The sequence below is a fragment of the Hemicordylus capensis genome, chromosome 1 (assembly GCF_027244095.1).
Source record: "Hemicordylus capensis ecotype Gifberg chromosome 1, rHemCap1.1.pri, whole genome shotgun sequence".
NCBI classification, from domain to species: Eukaryota; Metazoa; Chordata; class Lepidosauria; order Squamata; family Cordylidae; genus Hemicordylus; species Hemicordylus capensis.
In genome coordinates, this window is record NC_069657.1 from 428,754,938 (window position 1) to 428,781,375 (window position 26,438).

The window sequence follows — 26,438 nt, forward strand, 5'->3', positions numbered from 1 at the left end:
AACCCTATTCCATTAGCACGTCAGTAGCCTAGAACACAAGCACCCAATTTAGCAGAACAGGCTAGTGCAACATGTTTGTATAAGCATGGGGTTAGTCTGGGAGGTCATTCACACAATCAAAAACTGTGTTCTACCGATTTTTGGGAGCTGTGTGTGCTCCCAGTTTTCAGTGGTGTGGAAGCATGAAAAGAGGAAAACCTGGATAGAAGTGATTGCGTGGAAAGAAGGTAGGAGGAAAAGCGAACCAGATTTTCCTCCTACCTTGCTTCCACACACCTCAAAATTGGGAGCACACACAGCTCCCAATCCCAAGTAGAACACAGTGAGGTCATTCACACTATCAAAAAGTATGTTCCACCTGGGTTTGGGAGCTGTGTGTGCTCCGAATTCTCCTCCTACCTTGCTTCCATGCAACTGAAAACCCGGGTAGCGGCGATTGTGTGGAGGCAAACCAGGAGGAAAAACTACCTAGGTTTTCCTCCTACCTTGCTTCCAAGGTAGGATTGTGTGAATGAACTCCACAAATAACATTTCAAAATTAAACCAACACGCCTTTACAGGAAATAATTTACAATCTTCCTACCTGTGAAATGTTGTGATCTGGAACTGCAACACCAAGTTTGCTTGTCGAGTAGTAATAAGATATCTGATAGTGTGCTTCATTACAAACATTAGAATAACCTCTTTTTCATATTTTCTTGTGAAACCCAATACTAACTGCAACCTCCCTGGGCCATAAGCTTATATTCAAGCTAAGTTCTCATTAAAGCACAGGAAAGCATGCAATTGATTTTATAAAAATAAAGACCAATTTACTTTCCGGAATACGTCCAGCACTTCTGTTAAGCACAATAGAAAGCAAATTTATATTTCTTAATGCAGTCTAGGCAGATACCAGCTTTGTTATGAAAGGGAAAAGACCTTATACCTGCACTATGTCCCAGTGCATGTTATGGTCTTCATCCATTTTGGCACTCGCTGCATATTTTACAGGATTTCCCTGAGGGCATGTTGCTGATTTTAATTTTTTTAAAGGAGGCTCATCAAATGTAAAGTCTTCTTCAGACTTTTCTGCCTTCACTTTCTTTTCTGATGCCACAGTACTTGTTGAAGTAACTCCGGTATTATCCAGACCATGGGCAGGAAGCCCTTGAACTGCACCGGATCTTTTCACTGGAGGAACTGTGCGGGGTTTAACAGGAGATCTCAGCTTGGCATCTTCCTCTTCTTTAGGCTGCAACCCTCCTTCATGACCTCCAGGAGCAGAAACTGGGAAAGAGGTATCCTGCCCAAAACACCAAAACACATTAGGAAGAGAAGTTGATAGCACAAAAAAAGATATATATTGGAACTCAATGGTCTAGCCCAGGAGTTCTCAAACTTGGGTCATCAGATATTGTTGGACTACAACTCCCATCATCCCCAGCCACAATGGCCTTTGGCCTTTGGCCATTGTGGCTGGGGAAGATGAGAGTTGTAGTCCAACATCTGGGGATCCAAGTTTGAGAACTCCTGGGCTAGCCTTATAAGAAAAGCCCAAGAGTTATCAAACTTGAGTCCCCATATGGGTCCCTCAAATGTGGCTCCCCTTCCACCCCTTCTTTCTCAAGTGCAGCTTTCTTCACTGGGCTTAGCTGAAACTAACTACAGTGGTCCCTCTACTTACGAAATTAATCCGTTCCGAATGCACATTTGTAAGTCGAAAAATTCGTAAGTTGAAAAGCGGTTTCCCATAGGAATGCATTGGGAACGGATTAATGCGTTCCGGAGCCTAGAAAAAGACCCAGACCCCCAGTAAGGCTTGCAAACTGCACAGGAACATTTCTTTTCAAGAATAAACAGGCAGTAAACAGGCAGGCAAGTCAAGGAAACCGCATGTAAAATTCGTAAGTCGAGGAAACCCCATCTAAAAATTTGTAAGTCGAGGAAACCCCATCTAAAAATTTGTACATCGAAAAAACCGCATCTAAAACCGGATCTAAAACTGCCGTTTGTAACTCGAAAAATACTTATGTCGAGTAGTTTGTAAGTCGAGGGACCACTGTATTGTTTTAGCAGTGACTTGAACCCGAGTTGGGCTTAACCTGATTTCTTGATTGATCCAGGATATGAAATCATACTTGCATGAAGATCTATGCATGGGCAAAGGGCGAAGTCCTAGAGTGAAGAACATAACAGCAGCCCTGCTGGATCAGGCCCAAGGTCCACCTAGTCCAGCATCCTGTTTCACACAGTGGCCCACCAGATGCCTCTGGGGAGCCCATAGGCAAGAGGTGAGGGCAGGCCCTCTCTCCTACTGCTAATTCCCTGCAACTGGTATTGAGAGGCATCTTGCCTCTTAGGCTGGAGGTGGCCTATAGCCACCAGAGTAGTAGCCACTGTTACCAGCAAAGCTTTTCTGTTGGCTCCCAAGAGCCCCATTCATGTTTCAGACTCCAGGCTTGGAGATCTCACTCAGTATATGCTCAGGAGCCTCACAGCATCGTGAGCTCTCTGTTTATGCACATGGGGACAGGTCACTTAGTGACAGTGGTCCAGTCGCCCCTAGATTTGGCTCCTAACAAGCAAATAGTAAAGGGGAGCAGAGGCATGCCCCTCTAATTCTAAATCGACCCCAGAAGTTAACTAAAAGCAGGTTAATTCTCTGTCAAGGCTGCTCTGCACTCAGGGTGAACCGCTTTGTCTTTTCCCTCCTTCCACAAAAGGGATAACCATCAGCAAAACAAGAAAAAAACAGATGAGACTGGGGGAGATAAATTTTCCACAAAGGAGGTTGAGCAAGCTATACGAACCTAAGAGATGCACCCATCAAAACCACCAATGAGATTACTGGACTTTTCTGTTTATGTAGATCCCCCTTCTCCCATCTGTACACTCTCTTTTCATGACAAAAGCCCTGGCATACCTAGGCAATTCTCACATTGTTACACTCAGGAAGCAAGATCAGCAACAATGCAATTCTTGCAGGTCCCTCCCAACACACCTGTTAGAAAACTACAGTCAAATGCAATTTGCCCCCAGGATATGTTTTTGGATATAAGTATCCCTACTTCCATGAACCAGTGTGCTCCTTTGGAGTTTCTACTTGGGACTCCAACCAGAGAGCACTCCCTTGTGCCTCTCACTTGGGACTCCATAGCTTACTCCATCCGTTTTTTGGGCGATTTACTGTCTACCGGCCACCATGCAAGGCGGTGTTCAGTATTGCGTGCTGTTTTCCAGAGCGTCTTCCTCGCCTAGACTGATCGGCCCAGTCTTCCTCACTAACCCGGGAAGCTGGGTCCAAGGAGGAAGCACCCTCCTGGAATCGCCTCCAATGACTAACCCCTCCAGCCTTCTCTTTCCTGGTCAGCCACCAACAGCTCAGACCCCATCAGTGTATATGTGAAGCTGGGGGGGGGGTTGCTCCAATATGCATCAATTTACATTTGCTAACACCGAACCTCATTGGCCATTTTGTTGTCCACTCCCCCAGTTTGGAGGTCGCCAAGTTCCTTTTGGAGTTCCTCACAATCTGTTTTGGATTTCACTACACGAAAGAGTTTGGTGTCATCCGCAAGTATGGCCACCTCACTGCTCACTCCAACTTCTAGATCATTTTTGAATAAATTAAAAAGCACTGGTCCCAGTACAGATCCCTGGGGAACCCCACTTCTTTCTTACTTCCATTTAGAGAAATGTCCATTTATACCTACCCTGTTTCCTGTCCTTCAACCAGTTACCAATCCACATATGAACCTGTCCCCTTATCCCACAACTGCTAAGTTTTCTCAAGAGTCTTTGATGAGGAACTCTGTTGAAAGTATAACATATCAACTGAATCACCTTTATCCACACTTGGGGTGTGCATGGACCAATTCTAGAGGTTCAGTTTGAATTTGGACAAAACTCGAGCCAAACCTCTGATCCACGAACCGGTTAAGTCGAAGGAGCCAATCCGGTCCGTTTGATCGAATCAGTTTGGCAATTCAAGGAGCTCTGCTTGTAAGGGGGAACTCTGTGAGGATTCCCCTTTACAAGCACAGTGGAATCCTGGCTTTAAAACGCTTCTAAATGGTGGCTTGGTGGGGTGGGCAGCAAAAGAGCACCTTTAGAAGTAGTTGTACTCCTGCCACGCAGGCAGGTGGTTAGCAGGGTGGGAGGAGAACCAGACTGGGAACAACCTTAAAATTACTTTTAAAGGTGCCCTCTTGCCTGCCCCCTTCAACCACCCTTTAGATGCCTTTTAAAGCCAAGATTCCCCTTTGCTTGTAAAGGAGGATCCTTACCGGTTTACCCCGTACAAGCATAGCTCCTCGAACTGGTCTGCCATGTACTGGGCTCGGTTCAATTGCAGACCAAACTGCCTCTCCTGGAAACCAGTCCGGTTCACAATTGAATCATCGAACCGGCCCAGTTCGTGTCGAACTGATTTGCAATCAAATGGTTCATGCACACCCCTAATCCACATGCCTGTTGACATTCTCAAAGAACTCCTAAAGGATGGTGAGGCAAGATTTACCTTTGCAGAAGTCATGCTGGTTTTCCTTCAGCAGGACGTGTTCTTCTATATGCTTAACAATTTTATCTTTGAGAATGTTTTTTATCAATTTGCTCAGCATGGGCATTAAACTAACCAGCCTGTAATTTCTCTGACCACCCCCTCCCCCCGCAGATTCCTTTTTTAAAATCGGTGTTACGTTTGCTACTTTCCAGTCCTCTGGTACAGAGCCTGATTGTAGGGATGTGTTACATATTTTTGCAAGGAGGTTGGCAATTTCACATTTGAGTTCTTTAAGGACTCTCGGGTGGATGCCATCTGGCCCTGGCTACCAAAAATCTGTTAATTTTTTCAGACAGTTTAGCACATCATCTCTTTCACCTCTATCTGACTCAGTTCAGTAACCTCTGTCCTAGAGAAGCTCAGTTAGGTACAGGTATACACTCAAGTGTCCTCTGTTATGTTGCAAAGAATTCATTTAGCTTCTCTGCAATCTTCTCTGCATAGCTTCCTTAATAAGCCCTTTCAATCCCTCATCATTTAATGAACCAATTGCCTCCTTGGCAGGTTTCCTGCTTTTAAAAAGTTTTTTTAAGTTTTTGTTATTCCCTTTGATGCTTTTAGCTAAATGTTCCTCAAACTCTCTTCTTGCATCTCTTTTGCCAGAGTTTGTATTCCTTTCTGTTTTCTTCATTTGGGCAGGCCTTCCAATTTCTGAAGGAAGTCTTCTTCCCTTTTATAACTTCCTTGACTTTACTTGTTAGCCATGCTGGCATCCTCCTGGACTTGGTGGTACCTTTCCTCCTTTTAGGTATACATTCTAACTGAGCTTCTATTATTGTGGTTTTAAGTTCCATGCATTCTGGAGCAAAGTGACTCTCTTGATTTTCCCTCTGTTTTATTTTCACCAAACTCCTCATTTTAGAGAAGTTTCCTCTGCTGAAGTTCAAAGTGTCTATGTTAGACTTCCTTGGCGATTCTCCCCTCACATATATGCTGAATTTGATTACACTATGGCCACGGTTCCCAAAAGGTTCCACAACACTGACATCACACACCAGGTCCTGTGTACAACTCAGGATTAAGTCCAAGGCCAGTTTCTCTCTGGTTGGTTCCATGACCAACTATCTTAGGGCACAGTTGTTCAGCGTATTCGTGCAATTGGCCTCTTTGCCATTACTTGAATGTAAATTTAACCTGGGTAATTGAAATCACCCATTGATGCAACTCTGTCTCTCTTTGATGCCTCCCTGATTTCCATCTGTGACTCCCAGTCACTGTCAGTGTTTTGATCAGAAGGGCGATAGCATATCCCTAGTAGCACATTTCTTTTCAGGCTTTGTATTGTCACCTGCAGAATTTATCCGGAGGACTCCCGTCTTCCAAGGTTTTCTAGTTTGTTAGATTCTATCCCTTTTTTAACATACAGTGCTACTCCACCCCCAATTCACCCCTCCCTGTCCTTTCCATAGTTTATATCAGATTTCTTTTCACAAACAAAAAATATTGAGTACCCCACATTCCTAAGTAAGACAATTTCCCTATGCCCAATATGATCCTTTGAAAAACCTAGCTAGGTAGGCGGATCTCCAAGCATAAACCCCTTAATAGACAATTTTAACTGATGGATCAAATGCTTTGAAAAATAAAATACTGCCCACACTATCCTACTTACTGGCTCCTCTTTCACTACTGCCTTCCGATTCTTTTTACTAGCCACAGCTGGTTTCTTCCGGGTTACGGTGGCTTTTTTTGGTGTGGTCGCTTTCGCTTTGGGCATCCGGGCTCTCTTTGTAACTTTCTTTTTGGGCTCCCACTCCTCTTCATGCTGATCTTCCTCTGATTCTGAAGATCTGAATAAAGAGGGAATAAACTTTAGAAGGGGGGGAGTTATACAGTTGTTAATTTGCAAGGAGGAAAAACCAACCTCCATAACAAGCAACATGCAGGAAATGTCAGGACTATGACCAAGTAAAAGAATCAAATTCACACATTACATACAATCTGTGCACTGTGTATGCACATACAGATCGGTATGCACGTACAGGTATTTACATATTATGCTCAATGCAAGTAGCACACTTCCTATCTGTACCTGCACTTCAGGGACCTGTACCAGGTTCAGTTTTTAAATGAACACATGTACAGTCATTCACACAGAAAACATGAATGTGCAGAGTGTAATGTCTAAAAACAGCCAAGGATGAAGATCAAAGCAATCAATTGCTTCTCAGAAGCAGTGGCAGAACGTCTTTATTCCATGCACATGTGTTTGTGTGAATACATACATTTTTAAAGTGAACCTAGATACAGTCCTCCTCAAATGCAGGGTTCAGACAGGACATGTGAAACTGTACGTGTCTTGAACATAATATGTGAATATTTATATAGCATCATCCATGTAAATGGTGCTTTGCAAAGAATGAGAGCTCATGTCACTCCCTGGGAGGCTTACAATCTAAATATCAACAGAAGGGGACAACAGGGGAAGAGAAGAGGCAGGGGTATACCCCTGCTAACTGAGCAAAGAGGCACATGTTAAAGCGGCAATTCTCTTCTGCTTAGCAGAGGGAGAACAACTGGCCCTCTCCAACCCCAGCACAGCACCTTTCCAGTGGCTGTTGCTGGTGTCTGTCTTGTGTTTCTTTTCAGATTGCAAGCCCTTTGGGGACAGGGAACCATCCTATTTCTTGTTCTATGTAAACCACTTTGAGCACGTTTCTTGAAAAGCAGTAGATAAATATTGGTAATACTTTGTGCTATTGTTGCAGCTAATGAGCATTTGCAATGGTTTCAGCGGGGCATGGGACCGAGATGTTGAGCCAAAGACTGCGTGGAATAGGTAGATCTTAAGAAGAAATGTGAAGCAAGTAAGAGAGGAGACACTGTGCAGGTGTTCTGAAAAGCGGTTTATAGTATAAGGCACAGGAGAAAGGGAAGATGCAACTCTTAGAACCGCTCTGAGCCATTTGGGAAGGGCGGTATAAAAATCGAATAAATAAATAATGAATAAATCAACAGAATATAGGAAGTTGCCTTATACAGTGTCAGACCATTGGTCCATTGAGCTCAGTATTGTCTACTAGTAGTGTGCACGGACCGGTCCGGGGCCATAGAAAAGGCCTCCAGACCGGTCTGGAATTCTGTAGGTCCGGGGCGGGGAGTGTGTCTTTAAGAGGGGGCAGTAGTACTTACCCCCCCCCGCCGCTCTTCCCCCTCCGGCGCTGGACTTTCCAAAAACGTTGTTGGGGCGGCAGAGTTCCTCCCTGCCGCCCCTGCCCCCGTCGTTGTCTGCAAAGGGTTAAAGTAGAAAAAGCTGGCGGCGCGCATGTGCCCTTCGCGGCGTGCGCTCATCTCTGCCACTGGTGCGCACGCGCGCCATACGTGATGTATGTGGCGCGTGCGCCAGCAGCGAAGACAAGCACATGCCGCAAAAGGCGCATGCGCGCCGCCAGCTCTTTCTACTTTAACTCTTTGCAGACAACGACGGGGGCAGGGGCGGCAGGGAGGAACTCTGCAATGTTTTTGGAAAGTCCAGCGCCAGAGGGGGAAGAGCTGCGGGTGGGGGGGAAGTACTACCGCCCCCCTTAAAGACACACTCCCCCCAGTGCCGGACCACGCCTCCGTGGTTCCATGCACATCCCTATTGTCTACACTGACTGGCAGTGGGACTTAAAACTTTCAGCCAATGTATCTCCCAGCCTTTCTTAAAGAGGTCAGAAATTGAGGCTGGGACCTTCTGCATGCAAACCCTACCACTGAGCTACAGTCCCATCTCCTATTCTCACCCCCCACCCCCGATTTATAGCCCGTTCTTCCTCCGAGGAGCTCAGAGTGGTGTACATGCTTAAAAAAAAAAAAATCCTCACAACAACCCTGTGAGGTAGGTTAGGCTGAGAGTTAAGTGACTGGCCCAGAGTCACCCAGTGAGTTTCATGGTTGAATGGGGATTTGAACTCAGGTCTTCCCGGTAACCACTACACTATGCTGGTTCCTATGGGAATATTGAACAGCAGACAGTGCTCACCCGCTAACGTGGCAAAGAGGCACCCTGCTAACGTGGTGATTCTCTTTATCTAGCAGAGGGAGAGTAACTGGCCCTATCCACCCCCAGCACTGTATTTCCAGTGACTGTTGCTGGTGTCTATCTTATGTTTCTTTTAGATTGCGAGCCCTTTGGGGACAGGGATCTGTCTTAATTGTTTGTTATTTTTCTGTGTAAACCGCCCTGAGCCATTTTTGGAAGGGCAGTATAGAAATCAAATAATTAATAAATGAATGAATGAATGAATGAATGTAGTCACCCATTCAAATGCAAACCAGGGCAGGCCATACTGAGCAAAGGGGACAATTTATGCTTGCTGCCACAAAGCCAGCTCTCCTCCCTGTTACTCCTGCAAATACAGATGTCATTCTTGCCTTTGATCTTTACCACTCCCTTCCCCAAGAGCAGGCCTAAACAATTTGTCACCTACTAAGCCCAATCACAGCCTCCCCGGTGTTGCATTCCTGCTTTTTTTGCAGTCCCAGGAGGATTGCCATACAAGATTGGGGAGCTACATTTGTCTTGGTGGGTCACTAAGCCTGCCCTAGAGATCCAGTTCCTTCCAGATGCACATGCAGAAGGTCCCAGATGCCACTGGGGACAGTCCATAGCTCAGAGATTCAGCACATGCTTTGCAAGCAGAGTTCCAGGTTCAGCCCTTGAACTGGCATACCCAGTTAAAAATGTTCTTTAACAGAGCATGTTGATAGGCACAGAGCTACTGCAAGCGCCGATTAAAGTGGGGTCGAGGAGAGACGAGGCATGCCCAAAAAAGTTAGATGGAGAGGAGCCCAGATCTTCCATTCCGCCTCCCCAGAACCAAAAATCACCCACAAAGAAACAGAAAGAACATACACTTTGCAGCCATGGAATACTCGAAGGAAGGTTCCAAAAGGAGGTTGTTCTCCTCCAGTCAATCAACAGGTTATGGTGAACAACATTGGAAGTTTGCAGGGGTGAAAGAATTGGGAGAAGAGGGTGAGGGAAGGAGGAAACAAGGAAAACCATTGACAGATGTCGTTAAAAGTTACACAAGACACAGCCTATATAAAGAAAAAGGGGGAAGAGGTGCTATAAAAAAAGACAGAGAGAGGACTTCTAAAAACAAAAAGAAATAAACTTTTAACAAGGAGAGAGAGAGAAAAGTGCTGTCATCAGTGGTTCCTTGGGATGACTTATTTGAAGTGTAAATATTCCTATAATGTGCTGCCAGTAATTTACCTATCTCCTTAGACATAGTTGCTGGTTTATTTTGCCACGTTAGGGAGGATATCTTTCTCTCTCTCACTCTTTCTCTCTCTAAATCCCATGCTCAGAAAGGATTCCTGCTCTTTCTGACCTTCTCAAAAATGGCAGTAGAAATGAGACCTCTGATGAGGAGAACTGAGGCTGGGGCACTTGTCACGGGTGAGGTGGCAAGTCAATTTGTAGATGCTTGACATTACTAGCCATAATTAGCCTATTATGGCTTAACTGCCCTCTAATCTTAACCTTCCCATCTAGCCAAAATCACCTACTTCAAGAACCTCTCCCATGTAAACGAGCCTTCCTTACAACAATTACTTTCCTACAAGCCTCCCTCATTCTAACATTTGCCACCTCCGAATTATCATTTTATATTCTATTTGAAACCACATTAATTCCTACCCTAATCACCCTCCCCCCCAATGAGGGGGCCAATCAGAACACCTAACCGCCAGAATTTACCTCTTATTCTGTACTCTAGCCCAGGGTTTCTTAACCTTGGGCCTCCAGATGATGTTGGATTACAACTCCCATCATCTTCAGACATGGCCTTTGCAGCTGAGGATGATGGGAGTTGTAGTCCAAAAACATCTGGGGGCCCAAGGTTAAGAAACCCTGCTCTAGCCGGTTCGATACTGATACTGATACTAATTGCCATCTTATATCTATATACTACAAATGCTAACACTTCAATTAACATAATTTTACTACAACCAGAAACATCCTCCTCCTGATCAAACACTATAATTTGACTCTCTTGTATAAATAGCTTTCCTAGTTAAAATGCCCCTTTATGGCCTGTATCTTTCATTGCCAAAGGCTCATGTAGAAAGCCCTAATTGCTGACTCTATGGTTCTTCTCTTTGCTGCCTGTTCATAATTCTTATCATACTGGGACTTATTATAACCAGCATAACATGTCTATGCCAAACAGACCTAAAACTACTAATTGCCTATTCATCTGTAGGCCACATAAAGGTAAAGGTATGCTGTCTAGTCGGTGTCGACTTCTGGCGCCCACAGAGCCCTGTGGTTGTCTTTGGTAGAATACAGGAGGGGTTTACCACTGCCATCTTCCTTTATCGCTGCTGCCCAATATAGGTGTTTCCCATATTGGGGGAATATTCCCATATTCTGGGAAACATATGGGAAACTTTCCCATATTCTGGGAAACATACCAGTGGGGATTTGAACCAGCAACCACTTGCTCCCTAGGTAAGTTACTTCCCCATTGCACCAGTAAGATTAGTAATTTCAGCCTCAATCATTCCAACTCCATGAAGCATCTCCAGAACAATCACCTTAATAGTTGCCCATGGACTAACATCTTCAACACTTTTCTGTTAAGCCAACACCAATTATAAGCCAACCCACAGTCAAACTCTCCTATTAGCCTGAGACCTCCAACTAATCCTACCACTAATAACCACCTGATTATCTTATCCTATCTGTCCTTAATTCCTGGGTCAAAAAAATCAAATTCTCTCCTCCTAAACAAAGTATTTGGATGCTAATCCTTCAAAATAATTATCTCTTGGACTTCCGAAACCTATTATCCCTCAACACTTTTTGCAAAATTGCTTCTTTGAGAAAGTTACCAAAATATCTCTTGGTTTGTTCAGTCTCTTTACAGTCCTCATTCCTATTCTAACCACTCATTCAAGACTTGATTCTGCTTCACTAACCAAGCCCAAAGAGGTTTTCAATGATATTCCGTCCCAATTGTTTGACCAAATTAAGAACTTCTATTTGCTCAGAGAAACCTCTAAATTTACGATTATATTTTCTAAAATCATTCTGAATAATTTCAAATCCCTCTTTAAAGTTTTCCTTGGTTTATACCAGAACATCTGGAATTAATGGAAACATCTGTAACCATAGAGAAATAACAAGATACTGAGGCTATTCACATGATGGGGCGAAATCGGGCTAGCAGAGGCTACCCGATTTCGCCCCATCGTGTAAACCACCGGGCTCGGCTGCCTAAGTACCTCTCCCCTAAAACCAGGTTTGCGGAGTGAGCGCTCCGCAAACCTGGTTTTAAAGACCGTGAGTAGCTGTGGCGCAGCTCCGCGCTGCAGTTGCTCACAAGTAGACCCCCAGAGGGGAGGCGAAAAGCCACCTCCCGGCTCCGGGGATCTCCCCAGTATGCCCTGCGCACTCGCGCAGGGCATACTGGAGCTTCTGGGGGCCATGCAGCCCCCGAGCTCCCCAGCCCCTGCCGGCTCAGTCACGGAGCCGTCAATCATGTAGGCGGCCAATCTGGCCGCCCAGGGCTCCCTCCCTGCTCGTGTGCAGGGAGAGCGGGCTTAGCCCACTCTCCCCGCTCACCCTTTTAAACTGGGTCTCACTGATTGTGAGCCCCAGCTCACTATTAAGAACTTAAACAACAATATACCTAGCTCTGATAGGTTTCCAATTGAGTATTACACAAAATCGCAAGAAACTCTGCCGGCATCCCTAATTATTATTAGGGTAAGAGAAGCCTCCTACCCTAGTTCAGAAGCAGAGCATGATCCTGATATTTGATCTTGTCTTAGATAAAAGCAAGGTCAGAGGTGGGGAGCTTGCTCATCTGTCAAGCCCCAATTGATTAGGAGGGTTTTTCTCCTAACTCATTCCAAAACTGGGGACCCAGATGGGTAGGATGAGCACACTCTACCCAGATTCCATCCCCAACTTCAGAGCAAAGTAAGAGGAAAAACCATCCTACCCAGCTGGGGCTTAGCACACGATCAATCTCCCCGCCTCCGGCCTTGTTTTTAACTCACAGACAATCATAGAACAGAAGCGTGCACAGGTCCCAGTTGATGATAATCACGTGAATGAACCCAAGATTTTCCTCCTGCCGCTCAATACAGGTAGTCCTTGTTATCTGTGGGAGTTCTGATCTGGCCTACAACCATGGATAACAAGACCTTGAGTCAATGGGAATTGGGGGATTAGGTTCGTTAAGGTAAAAAGAGGCTTAAAGGTTTTAAAAAAGAGGTGGAAATAAGTGAAATAAAGTACTGTGCCATGTTCTCCAGGTCTCCACCTGTCCAGCAATGACCCCCCAACCTCCCAATTCCTCCAATTTTCCACAAAAAAATCATGGGGGTGGAGGTTGAAGAAAGAGCCACAAAATGGCTCTGTCCTGCAAAATGGTGGCCGGAAATGATATCCGAAGTCATTTCCAGCCACCCAGGAATCATGGATAGGCAAATTTTGCTTATTTTTAGAACTGCAGATAACAAGATTGGGTCTCTATTGCCCAACCGCAAATATGCAAAACCATGGGTGCCGGGACCACAGATAACAAGGGCCAACTATATCCTATTCTGTCCCTTTCTCGCCAATATAACACAATAGGGCTGTTCTCATGATTAACAGAGTGGAAGAAGCCTGCTCCATGCATACTCCTGACTGGACATCATGAGAGTTTTATAATCCAAGGAGGAGGAGGGGAAAATGCTCATCTGCGAGCTGGAGGCAGGGGACAGTGGTGAGTCCAGAACTTGTAGCCAACTCTAGAGTGAGGATGGAGGGAGATCCCCCACTTCCCTACTCAGCTTGCAGACGAGCATTTCCCCCTCCTCCTACCTTGACTGTTGTATTCTCACAATGGCCTGTCGGGAGTGCTCATGGTCTGGCAGCTCCTCTTCCCTTAAGAGGGTCATGAGAATAGCCCCATGAGGTTTCAGATCAGATGCAATGTTTTTGTCACAGGTTCCATTTGTTTTAATCAAATTCTCATTCCTATTAGATTGTTCAGCACTGTTTTCTATGTGTCCAAAACCGCCAATAGCTGCAATTGATAATACCCCAGAGCTATCTCCAGACACTGAACACATGGCATTTAGCAGACAGCCCTTATTTAGAATAAAACAAATTTCTGCTCACGATATAAGGAAGGAAGGCAGTTCATCTTCTGGTACAGCTGGTTTTGCTGTTGTTCTAGCTCTTCTAGGTAGCTCTGACATCTGCAGAAAGAAAAAAGGGTCAACAGCAATGGGGTTCCCCCACACACACCCCTAAGGGCTGATGCAGATGCCATGCTGACAGCTGCTTGACCATGGCTGTCATGGGATCCCATGCATTCTTCCCCACCCTCTCATTTGGATTCCTTCTGCTGGGTCCAGCCACAGTTAACCATTTATGCTGTCAGCCACATTAACTGTGGGAAGGCCTACCTAGGGATCCAGTTTAACTAGGGATCCAGTTTAACTAGGGATCCAAAACTATTCTCAAACAATTATTTCAGATGCTGTGTTAAGCACAGCCCTGTGTTGTCTTCAGTACCTATTCAGCGAGTGCACTGTGAACACAAGCACTCTTCCCTCTAAGGTGCACAGCTGCACGCACGCACACACACACACACCCCAAGCCCCCCCACGCAGCAATCCCTTACTGCCGCTCACTTCTGCGGCTGCTTCTCCCCCCCACACACACCCCGCACCGCACCGCCCCCTTTCCCCATCGCCACAAACGCTTTTTGCCTGGGCTGGCTGAGCTGCCCGACAGTTGCTTCTTTTCACACACACACACCCTCCACCTCTCCCTCACCTGCCGCTTGGGCTCTTGTGAAGGGGGAGTACAGGAGTGTCGGATACTTCCGCCTACTTCAGGCAAAGGCAGCAACGAGGTGGCAGGGAGGTACGCTGCCACACCGGTGGACACGGAGCACTGGTGGGGGGAAAGGAGAGGGAGGGGTAAGTGCACCCTCCCCCGCCCTTAAAGCAGACCCCACCACACACACACACACCCCTTCTAACTGGTAGAACCACCCACTGTTTGAACTGGTTCGGAGGCCCATAAAGGGCCTCCAAACCGTTTCCATGCACATCCCTATTACCTCCTTCACAAGAGCTGAAGCGGCAGGTGGGGAGAATCTCCCCAGGCAGAGAATCACCAGCAGGCACCCAGTGATCCAACAGAACTTGACCAGTGGTCCACCAGTTGACCACAATCTCCTGTTTGCCCACCCCTAGCTTAAGAATGTGATACTCCTGCCGTAAAAGAATGCTTATCTTATGTGTGTATGTGATGTAGCTGGCAAGCTCAAATTAATTAATTTCATTAAGATTAGAAAAAAAACAGGCAATTAGAACACAGGCTTCAAAAGAAAAGACACCATTTGTACTATACTGGAATGGGAAATTTAGAACCAATAGATTCCAAATACAGTGGAAATGTATTATGCATTCCTTAAGCACTCTGACATTTTTCACTTGATTTATACACAACTGTTGTCATTTCAAGCTGGAGGGTTTTAGCTTTTGCAGCCAACAGTATTTATTTATCAGGAAATAGCTGAAAGCTTGGGCTCCCAAGAAAATAAGTTGGAAGGATCATGAGTTGGGAGGATCATGATCATCTCTCCTATTTCTGAAATGCATCCTAGTTTCCCCTGAAAGCCTTGACTTTCTAGACCCCCGTATTGTTAAGCCCATGAGCTCTGCAGTAATTTACATTGGCCTCAGTCTTGGGACCACTTCTGGCATAAAATACATCAGTGAGAGTCAGGGGAAAATCTGGTGAGTCATAGGCAGATTTAGTCAAGTCTTTATTTCAGTCATTGACCAGTGTGAGATAGGAATCATACAATCAATCTCCAAGAAGAACAGTACTGGTAAATTGGATATTAAAAAATAAACAAACATTTTAAAATATCTAAAATAACTAAAATATCTAAATAAGTATTTAAGATATATATAAATCAGATTCAGAAGGTCTCAAATAATTGATTATTTATTCGGGATAACTTCAGCTCAAATTTTGCTAGCAATATTGTAATAATAATGTATTTAGCAACATTATACAACCTAACTGGATAATAGGCAGATCTGTTGAAGTATTGCCTTGTTTTTATTATACTCTGTAATAAAATATAGCAGAATTGTAAAATGCACTTCTTTTTCCTTCCACATTTATGGTGCATATTTACAGTGCTTAGTAATGAATAAATAGTTTCAGTGTTAATTAATAAACTGCAGAAGAAGAGAGGTGGGAGGCGGGAGAGATAAAGAAATTGTGCAGCACAGTGTGTGTGTGTGTGTGTGTGTGTGTGTGTGTGTGTGTGTGTGTGTGTGAGAGAGAGAGAGAGAGAGAGAGAGAGAGAGAGAGACTGTGTTATGTGCACACACTGCCTTGAAACTGCCACCCAGAACAAAACTGTTTCTGCTTGCTGATGATAAAAATTAGAGGGAACATTGAGCACAGGTAGAGATAACAACATCATATGTTGAACACAGGTACACAGCAGCAGACTTCTATCTGTACCATGCACTTGAGAGGCCCGTAAGCCAGGCTCACTTATAAAATGAACACAGGCACTGTTCCCTCTAAGGTGTGTGGCGTGCACATGCTCACAAATTTGTGGATGTCCGGTCAGTTCATTTTCGATCCCACTCAGACTGAATCAGGGTGGCCTCATTCCAAATGCACATGCGTGCACACTGCCTTGATACTGCTGCCCAGAACAAAACTCATTCTGCACAGAGATGGGGGGGAAATTAGAGGGACCACTGAGCACAGAGGCAGTAAAAAGGGATGCAACCCAATGCAGATTAGAGGACACAGAACAGAAATTAGATCTAGTCAGCAGAGAAAGAAAAGAGGCTAAGACTGCCACCCATTTCCTGGTTGTAAGCAAAACCACTTGGCTGAGAGCATGGGTTCTCAAAACCAAGGTCATGTTACTCCTCTCATACCAAAAGAGCAGGCATGCTTGCATGTATGCTCAGCTACTGCCACTAAAGTGGACCGGCAGCCAGTACACTTCAAAGAGCACCTTCCTAGTCATGAACACTGTCGCTTGTTAAGATCATATGGAGAGGACCAGTTATGGCTACCACCGGCTCGTTTGGTGGCAACTCGGGACAGGGCCTTCTCTGTGGCTGCCCCAGGGCTTTGGAATATGCTCCATGACAAAATAAGAGCATTTCCATCTGTTTGCTTTCAGGAAGACCCTCGAGACACACCCATTTTCTCAGGCTTTTAACTGAAATTAATGTAAAATTGATTTACTGCGGGTGTACCGGCCAGCCCGCTGCACTTCAGTCTCCCTACCTGAGCTGGCAGGGGTAGTCTCAGAGGTGGCTTTGAGTTCCCCCAAGCTTATTGTCTTGGGGGATTTCAATGTCCATGCTGAGGCCCCCCTAGTAGGAGCAGCTCAGGATTTCATGGCCTCCATGGCAACCATGGGCCTATCTCAACTGATGTCTGGCCCTACCCACATGGCAGGAAATACTCTTGAATCTGGTTTTTGAACCTGGGAATAAATGATCTGGAGGTGGGGGAGTTTGAGATAACTCCCTCGTCATGGACAGAGCATCATCTGGTGGGGTTTAGTTTGACTGCTCCGTCTGCCCCCTGCAGGGGTGGTGGACTGATTAGAATGGTTCGCCCCTGGAGGCTTATGGATCCACTCAGTTTCCAGACAGCCCTCAGGGTGTTTACCGTGTTCAAAGCTGGTGACTCTGTCACCAGCCCTGGTGAATCTCTGGAACGGAGAGACAGCCTGGGCTGTTAACACAGTTGCTCCTAAACACCCTCTCCGGCTTGGTGAAGCCCATTCTGCTCCTTGGTTTTCCCTGGAGCTTAGGGCGATGAAACAACTCGGGCAACAGCTGGAACAACACTGGAGAAAGAGTCATGATTAATCTGACCGAACACGGGCTAAAGCCCATTGTAGGGACTACTCTGTGGTGGGGGGGATAGTGAAGAAATGCTTTTCTCCACCTCCATTGCATCTGCTCAGTGCAGACCAGCGGAGCTGTTCCATGTCGCAAAAACACTGCTCCACACATCCTCCCAGGTAATTGGAGAGGAATCATCTACAGCCTGTTGTGATCAGTTCACATGTCACTTTGCAGATAAAGTCGCTTGCATCCGTGCTGATTTGGACTCCAGAGTTTTGGAAGTTCCGACAGATGTGCCTCATGTATCATCTGGTCCTACTGTGTTGGATTCTTTTCAGTTGGTGCAGCCTGAGGATGTGGACAAGTTCCTGGGAGTGTGTGAGTGATATTGTGCACTCTTGATCCTTGCCCTTCATGGCTAATAAAAGCTGCCAGGGAGGGTTCAGGCAGATGGTTGGAAGTGATTATTAATGCTTCATTAAGGGAGGGCAGGATGCATGCCATCGTGCCTCAAGGAGGCGGTGGTAAGACCATTATTAAAAAAGCCCTCCCTTGATCTGGACAACTATAGACCTGTATAGACCTACCTGGACAACTATAGACCTGTATCTAACCTTCCCTTTTTGGGCAAGGTGATAGAGCATGTGGTTGCGTCCCAATTGCAGAGGGTCATAGATGATATGGATTATCTAGAAGCTTTTCAAGTTGCCTTCCACCCCAGATATGGGACTGAAACTGCCTTGGTCGCTCAAGTGGATGACCTACGCTGGGAACTAGACAGGTGGAGTGCATCCCTGTTGGTTCTGCTGGACCTCTCAGCAGCATTCAATCCCATCGACCATGATATCTTTCCGGACTGCTCCCAGACTGTGAGTATGGGAATCAGAGGTACTGCTTCGGAATGGCTCTGGTCCTTTATTGGTGGGGGGGGGTTTCCAAAAGGTGGTGCTGGGGGAATATTGCTCGGCTCCATGGCCACTGGTCTATGCGGTCCCACAGAGTTCGGTTTTGTCCCCCATGCTGTTTAACACCTACATGAAACTGCTGGGAGAGGTCATCTGGGGACTTGGACTGAGTTGTCAGCAATATGCAGATGACACTCAGCTCTATCTCTCCTTGTCACCTGATGCTAGGGAGGCAGTGGATGTCCTGATTTGGGGGCTGGAGGCCATGATGGGTTAGATGTGGGCTAATAATCCCAATCGGGATGAGGAGATTCTACCAGTTCTGGATGGGGTTGCACTCCCCTTGAAAGGACAAGTACGCAGGCTTGGGGGTATTGCTAGACCCAGCTCTGCTTTTGGAAGCCCAGGTGGAGGCGGTGGCCAGGAGTGCCTTTGCATGGCTTCAGTTAGTGCACCATCTGAATCCCTTTCTCAAGAAGGCAGATCTGGCCACAGTTACCCACACCTTAGTACATCATGGCGGGATTACTGTCATGTGCTCCACGTGGGCCTGCCCTTGAAGAATATTCCGAAACTGCAGCTAGTGCAAAATGGGGCAGCTAGGATTTTATCTGAAGCTGCCAGTTGGGATCACATCACACCCATTTTCAAAGAGCTGTACTAGCTGCCAGTTCGTTTCCCGGTCCAATTCAAAGTGCTGGTTTTGGCCTTTAAAGCCCTTCATGGCTTTGGCCCTGGATACCTGAGGGACCTCCTTCTCCCAAGGGTTGCTGCCTGCATGATGAGGTCATCTGAGGGGGCTCTGTTCCAGGTGCCGACAATGAAGGAAGCTCGGTTGTCTTGCACGCGCGACAGGCCTTCTCTGTTGCTGCCCCCAGACTCTGGAATGCTCTCCCGGTGGCTATACGCTCCTCGGTCTCCATCACAGTTTTCAGAAAGCGTGTTAAATCTTGGCTTTTTACTCAGGCTTTTATATGATTGTCTCTACTGCTGCTGCTTTGTATTTTGTATGGTTATATTGTGCTTGTATTTTAAATATTTTTAGTCAGATCTATGTAGCTTAATATTTTAATTGTGTAATTTTTATAGTCTTGTTTTAATTTTTCTGGGTGAACTGCCTTGAGATTGTTTTAATGAAAGGTAGTACACAAATTTAATAAAATAAATAAATCCAACCATTTAATTGTTTTTATCCCATGAAGTTTGTATTCTGTGAAATTGTTTTAATTGTTTTTACTCTGTTTTGTCTTCCTTATGTTTTAAATTGTGTACACTGCCTAGAGATACACGTATCAGATGGCATATAAATATGATAAATAAATAAATTTGGACACATACACCCTTCCCCGCTGTCCACAACTCTACCCACTAACATAGCTCCAGAAATCCCAATCAACCCTTACTGGCGGGAATCCTGCCCTGTGGCCCCAGTTAGAGCAAAAACAGTGACCTGAATAAATCAGACTACTGAGGAACATACTGAACACACTTGATGGAGCCCAGTTCAGACTAAGACAATAGCTGATCAATTAGGTAGGGATGTGCATGGAACCAGTCCTTTATGGGCCTCCAAACCAGTTCGAACAGCGGGCGGTTCCACTGGTTCAAAAGCAGGGGGTGTTCTGCTTTAATGGTGGGGGAGGGTGCACTAACCCCTCCCTCTGCTCCCCCCGCCACCGGCGTGCCATGTTTCAAATGTCCACCAGGGTGGCAGCATACCTCCCTGCCACTCCGTTGCCCGCTTTACTGGAAGTAGGCGGAAATATGCGACACATCTGCACACGCTGGACATGTGCGCGGGCTTGTCACGGGCACACACGCAGGCAAATCGGATACTTCCATCGCCTTCTTCCAGTAAGGGGGCAATGGAGTGGCAGGGAGGCACGCTGCCACCCCGGTGGACTTCTGAACAACGGAGCACCGGCAGGGGGAAAGCAGAGGGAGGGGTAAGTGCACCCTCCTCCACCCTTAAAGCAGAACCCCACTCCACCTCCAAGCTTCCCCTGCCCTGTTTCCTGCAGATCCTCACAATTAGGGACTCTACCTAAAGAATCAGCAGCGAGTTGGCTTTCAAGATATTGGGTGTTACAGCCTTCAGCAGATGGTGCAGACCAAACTCAAATTGCACACCTCTCTTCCCCTGACCTTCAAATGAAGGCAGAATTGGTGTAATTGTTACCCCAGATACTGATTATAGGGAATGGATGTTGAAGGTAGTGTTAAGGCAAAAATCTCAACAGGTTATTTATTATGGAAATCTCAGCTAGAAGCACCTGAAGAGTATGCAGCACAGCAAGAAATTATTAGGAATCTTATCCCATACAGTGCATGTAGTAAATATGATGTCAGATATGATGTCAAAATATGATGTCAAAATATGATGTCAGCACTTTTGCAGAAGCGGTGCATGAATCTCAGACTAAATTGGTCATTGGGAGACCCGATATTAACACCATCACATGGGATGAATTACACACAGTCATTAGACAGATACATTCCTGACTCAGGTGCTTTCAAAAGAACAAGCAGCCCAAGGAAAAAGGCTTCCCTTGAACCCATTCAGGCAGTAACTTTGATCAACCATGGACCACACTCCACTCTCCCTCCAGGACCAAATAAATCTACTGGATTTATTAAAATTAGCAACCTGTGTCTCCCCTCAGTCCATTCTGACACACAAGTAACTGTTAGTCAAAAGGTCCCTATGCATGTAGGGAAAGATGCTCTGTAGCAGTAGTAAAAATTAGGTATAGGGCGGCTGAACCTTGACTCCAGTGAAAACTTTGGTCCTGTTCAGACATTATGTTCAACACTTGTATAATAAGCATATGATGTACACAATTCACACATTATGCTGAACACAAGTTTCTATCTATACTTTGCATTTGAGGGGCCTGTAGCCAAGTTCACTTTTAAAATGAATGCAGGTATAGACATCCACACAAAAACATGCAAATAACTGTACACTCACACTGGGCCGGTTCAGATGAACCTCGCCACACACCACCACCACCACCACCACTACTCCTGGGGGCTGTACTGAAAACTCACCCTTCCCTACATCACTCAAGGGCGTGCCTACACATTCACAGCATGCCCTTTACTCAAGTGTAAGGGATGATCATCTGAATCACCCTTCTAGATGTGCTGCAAAATCCAGGTTTTTCTCACATTGGAGCCAGTGCATTCTCAGCACTGCCCCTACATTACATAGGAATTTAGGAAGGGGCCTTCTACCGAGTCAGACCATTGGTCCATCTAGCTCAGTATTGTCTAACCAGACTGGCAGCGGCTTCTCCAAGGTTGCAGGCAGGAATCTCTCTCAGCCCTATCCTGGAGATGCAAAAAGTCAAGAGTATCTCTTCTAAACAGCAACGGGACAAATTGTGGAAATGCACGTTGGACATAACACCCCTCCCCGCATTACTTGATGTGCCTTGTAATCCCCGAGTTACAGTACTAACTGCATATACTTCATAACCTTGTGGGTTTCCAAATCCTTGTGTGTAAATCTTTGTACATATATGATGTACAAACAACCACTTTGTATATAATTGTGCTTTGGCAACGTACTGTATGCTTTGGTAGTCTGTTGGTTCAATTAAAAAAATCTTGTCCTATTAAAAAATAATAATCTTGTCCTATGCTGGAGATACTGCCCAGGAGGAAACTTGGAACCTTCTGCATGCAAGCAGGCAGGTGCTCTTCCCTGAGCGACCCCATCCCCTAACGGGAGTATCTTACTGTGCTCACCTGTAGGCTCCCATTCTAAGGGGACAAATACGTGCTTGCTACCACAAGATCAGCTGTCTTCCCATTACCATATGTAGGACAGCGGTGGACTGAGGTTCATCGGGACCAGCCCTCTATGTCCAAACCGGGGTCTGGATTATGCTTGTTTTATGCGACAGCTCTGGTCTTCATCATTTAAACAAAAATGAGGTAGACTGCCCCTGAACATTACAAGCCAGCACCAATCACGTGTACCCCACTCCTATAAAAACACGGAGGGAGGGAGCTGATAAGACTGTTCCCTTTTATTTTAAAGCACCACGAAAACCAGTCGGATGAACACAACCGCCCTCCTGTCAGGAACAGCAACCCTCTCAGGTTTCAGGATATGCACCACCACCTCTGGAGGCTCGGATCCTGGCTCCCCACATCTGCCCCATCCCATCACGATCCCATCTCCTCTCCGACTCTATTCACACACCTACCTTCCTGTAGGCTTGGGCTGAGAAAGTATTTCGCGACGATTTCTTTTCTGCGTCCCTCCACTCGCTGCTGCGCGCTAGGGGTTTGAAAGCAGCGCCAAAGCAACTTGAGCTGCAAAGTAGTCCTAGCCACGGACACCTCAAAAGGCTGCTGCAAGCCGAGCCAGGGGAGGAGCAGGAAGTGATTGCCCTGAGAAGCCCCGGAACAGCCCGCTTCCAATCAGCTAGCAGAGGGCTGGGTTTGCGAGATGTTGCTGGCTAGAGTCTCTCTCTGACAAAGCTGGGGAGCCTGCAGGATCGTTCTTGTTTCCCAACCCCAGGCACTGTGCACAGTAATTGATCTGCCTGAATAAAAATCCACTATGAGATACCATTTTGAGCGCTGAAAAGAGGTTAGATCCCCTTCCTTGCAAGACTTGGATGTTTGCGAAAGCTGCAATCCTCTGCTGACTCCTCTGAGAATAATCCCCTTGAATACAGTGGAGCGGAGTGTTGAGTAAACATGCAAAAGAGAACAGCTTAAGGAAGAGTCTGGCGTTATCTAAAGGCATCCCCCCGCATTTTAAGCACCAACTTTCCCAAATAAAGGGACAAGCTAAAATGGGAAGGCTAATGTTTTGCAGGTTTATCCTTTAGCCACCAGGTGCCGCAGTGTGCCAACAAAGCGTTTTCAAGTCGCCCTAGTGGTAGTTGTAATAACAATGGCTAACTGACAGCACACAGAAGATACAATAAGTGCAGCTAAGAAATAAAGAAAGGACAGTCTAGACATTAGCTGGTAATGTCTGCTTCCAACATTAGGCGCAAAGGATGCACGCTTCCTTTGTGCGCCCGTCCAATCGCTGCTGCCCGCTATGGGTTTGAAAGCAGCGCCAAAGCAACTTGAGCTGCAAAGTAGTCCCACCCACCCACGGACATCTGGGAAAGCTGCAAGCCGAACCAGGGGAGCAGCCGCAGGAAGTGATTACTCTGCGAAGCGAAGAAGCCCGGAACAGCCCCGCCTCCAATCAGCTGCCAGCCTGCTAGCAGAGGGCTGCGTCTGAGAGAGGTTGGGGCTGGCGGGGGCCTTTTTTTTTAGCATTAACCGAGTACCGCAGGTCGGAGGAGTGCTAGTCGTATCCCCAGGGACTGCGGCATGAGCTACTGATATTAGTGTTAAAAGGAGATTAGGTGCCCTTCCTTGTAAAAAAAATGACGAAGGGAGGGATTGGGCGTTTCTGGAGGCTGCAGAAGTAAACTCCCAATTGCATACCGTGGTGCCGATGGTTGAGTAAGCGACGCGTGCATAAGATCGGCCATTGAGTTCCCTTCCCCCGCCGCCGCCACTACTCCGCAAAGTGAATACTCGCCTTCTATTCTAACTTGTAGCCATCTGCGTGAAAATTAAAAAGCCAGGCCTCCACAAACTGCCCCACCAGGTCCTTGCACCCTTGCGATTCTCGTGCTGTGCGTGAAGAGGCCAAATATTGAGATATACAACATTTTTTTTTTTTTAAGTTCTCTTGCCGCTTGTAGCCCGAGCCTACGCACTTGTATTAAGATACCACTTTGTTCAATCCACTTTCTCCCCCTTATACCAAATCTGGCCATGGTCCATCTAGCTCAGTATTTACACTGATTTATTTATTTATTAGATTTGTATACCGCCCTTCCAAAATGGCTCAGGGTGGTTTACAGCACGATAAAAACAATTAAAACAAGTTAACAATTAAAATCAAACTATTGAAACACAATAAAACCAATTAAACAACTAAAAACCCTGGAAATCAGGGCAACAATTTAAAACAGTTAATCAATCATTTTAAACCCTGGAAGGCCAGACCAAACAGCAGCTCTCCAAGGTTACAGGCAGGATGCTTTTCAAGCCCTACCTGGAAATACCAGGGAATGAACCAGGGACCTTCTGCTTGCAAGCATGCAGCTGCTCTTCCACTGGGCTGTGGCCCAGCACTCACCGTTACATGTGGTCTCCCATCCAAATGTAAACCAAGGCATGCCCTGCTAAGCAAAGGGAGCAATTTATGCTTTCTTTGACAAGATTAGCTCTCCTCCTCGGCAGCTAGTGCTGCTATCGTCCTGCAGAAGTAACACAGCTTGCCTTTGCCAACACCTGTTGGCCTCAACAATCAGGCTCTGTACAGGAGGACTGGAAAGTAGAAAATGTAAAACCGATTTTCAAAAAGGGATCCAAGGGCAATCCAGGAAATTACTGGCCAGTTAGCTTAACATCCGTTCCAGGCAAATTGACGGAAAGCATCCTCAAGGATAAAATTGTAAAGCACATAGAAGAACAGGCCCTGCTGGGAGTGAACCAGCATGGCTTCCGCAAAGGTAAATCTTGCCTCACCAATCTTTTGGAGTTCTTTGAGAGTGTCAACAAGTGTGTGGCTCAAAGTGATCCAGTTGACATAGTATACCTGGACTTCCAAAAAGCTTTCAACATAGTTCCTCATCAAAGACTCCAGAGAAAACTTAGCGGTCATGGGATAAGGGGACAAGTACATGTGTGGATTGCTAACTGGTTGAAGGACAGGAGAAGATAGAACAGAAGATAGGGATAAATGGAGAGTTTTCACAATGGAGGGAAGTAAGAAGTAGGGTCCCCCAGGGATCTGTACTGGGACCGGTGCTTTTAAATTTATTCATAAATGATCTAGAAGCAGGGGTAAGCAGCAAGGTGCCCTAATTTGCAGGTGATACCAAACTCTTTCGGGTAGTGAAATCCAAAACGGATTGTGAGGAGCTCCAAAAGGACCTCTCCAAACTGGGTGAGTGGGTGACAAAATGGCAAATGTGGTTCAATGTTGGCAAGTGTAAAGTGATGCACATTGGGACGGAAAAAACCTTCCTCACGTATACGCTGATGGGATCTGAGATGTTGGTGACTGACCAGGAAAGGGATCTTGCGGTCGTGGTGAACAGCTCGTTGAAAGTGTTGACTCAGTGTGTGGCAGCTGTGAAAAAGGCCAGTTCCATGCTAGGGGTCATTAGGAAGGGGATTGAAAATAAAACTGCTAGTATTATAATGCCCTTATACAGGGGCGTAGCTAGGGGAGAGGGGGCCCATGTTCATCCCTCTCTCTGGCGGCCCCCCAGAGTGAGGGAGATAATGAAGAAAATAGGGATGGATGGAGCTGGAGGACCCTCAGGAGCTGTGGGCCCATGTTCTTTGAACCCTTTCACTCAATTATAGCTAGGCCCCTGCCCTTATACAAAACTATGGTGCGGCCACACCTGGAGTACTGTGGACAATTCTGGTCACCACATCTAAAGAAAGACATTGAGAACTGGAAAAGGTGGAGAAGAAGGCAACCAAGATGATCAGGGGCCTAGAGCACCTTTCTTATGAGGCAAGGCTACAACAGCTGGGGCTATTTAGTTTAGAAAAAAGATGACTGTGGGGAGACATGATAGAGGTCTATAAAATCATGCATGGAGTGGAGAAAGTGGAGAGAGAGAGATTCTTTTGCTTCGCCGCTGTGCCATTAGAGAGAGCAGGAGGATGTTGGTTCGAATCCCCACTGGTGTGTTTCCCAGAATATGGGAAACTCCTATATCAGGCAGCAGTGATATAGGAAGGTTCTGAAAGGCATCATCTCATACTGCACAGGAGAAGGCAGTGGTAAACCCCTCCTGTAGTCTACCAAGAAAACCACAGGGCTCTGTGGTCACCAGGAGTCAACACCAACTTGATGGTACAACCAACCAACCAACCAAAGTGATAAGAGACTGTAAGATTTTGCAGTTTTATTGTTTGGCCACCAGATGCTGCTGTGTGCCAGCAAAGTGTTTTCAAGTTCACACTGCATTTTATGGTTGGTCATTATTAAGGCTACCAAACAGCAGATCGATAGCATTTGGAAGATAGAATATCTGGCTATATGGGTACCAAGAAAAGCCTAAACTTTTTAAATACTGGGTACAAAG

At 46.1% G+C, this 26,438-nt stretch overlaps 1 protein-coding gene across 2 annotated transcripts in view; it reads right to left on the reverse strand.

Annotated features, from left to right (window-relative positions):
- Window positions 1-23,328, reverse strand: part of SRBD1 (S1 RNA binding domain 1) — a 252,775-nt gene extending 229,447 nt beyond the window's left edge. Inside the window, exons 1-4 of one of the 2 annotated variants that reach the window (XM_053312100.1) lie at window positions 22,515-23,328; window positions 13,653-13,732; window positions 6,156-6,333; window positions 929-1,285 (exon numbers count right to left, since the gene is read on the reverse strand). In XM_053312100.1, the coding sequence (XP_053168075.1) occupies window positions 929-1,285; window positions 6,156-6,333; window positions 13,653-13,732 (615 nt within the window). In that variant the 5' untranslated portion in view covers window positions 22,515-23,328. Of the gene's footprint in view, window positions 1-928; window positions 1,286-6,155; window positions 6,334-13,652; window positions 13,733-16,820; window positions 17,007-22,514 lie in introns of those variants that run through there. The other variant, XM_053312108.1, reaches the window with a different exon arrangement.
- Between the last annotated feature and the right edge of the window lie 3,110 nt (window positions 23,329-26,438).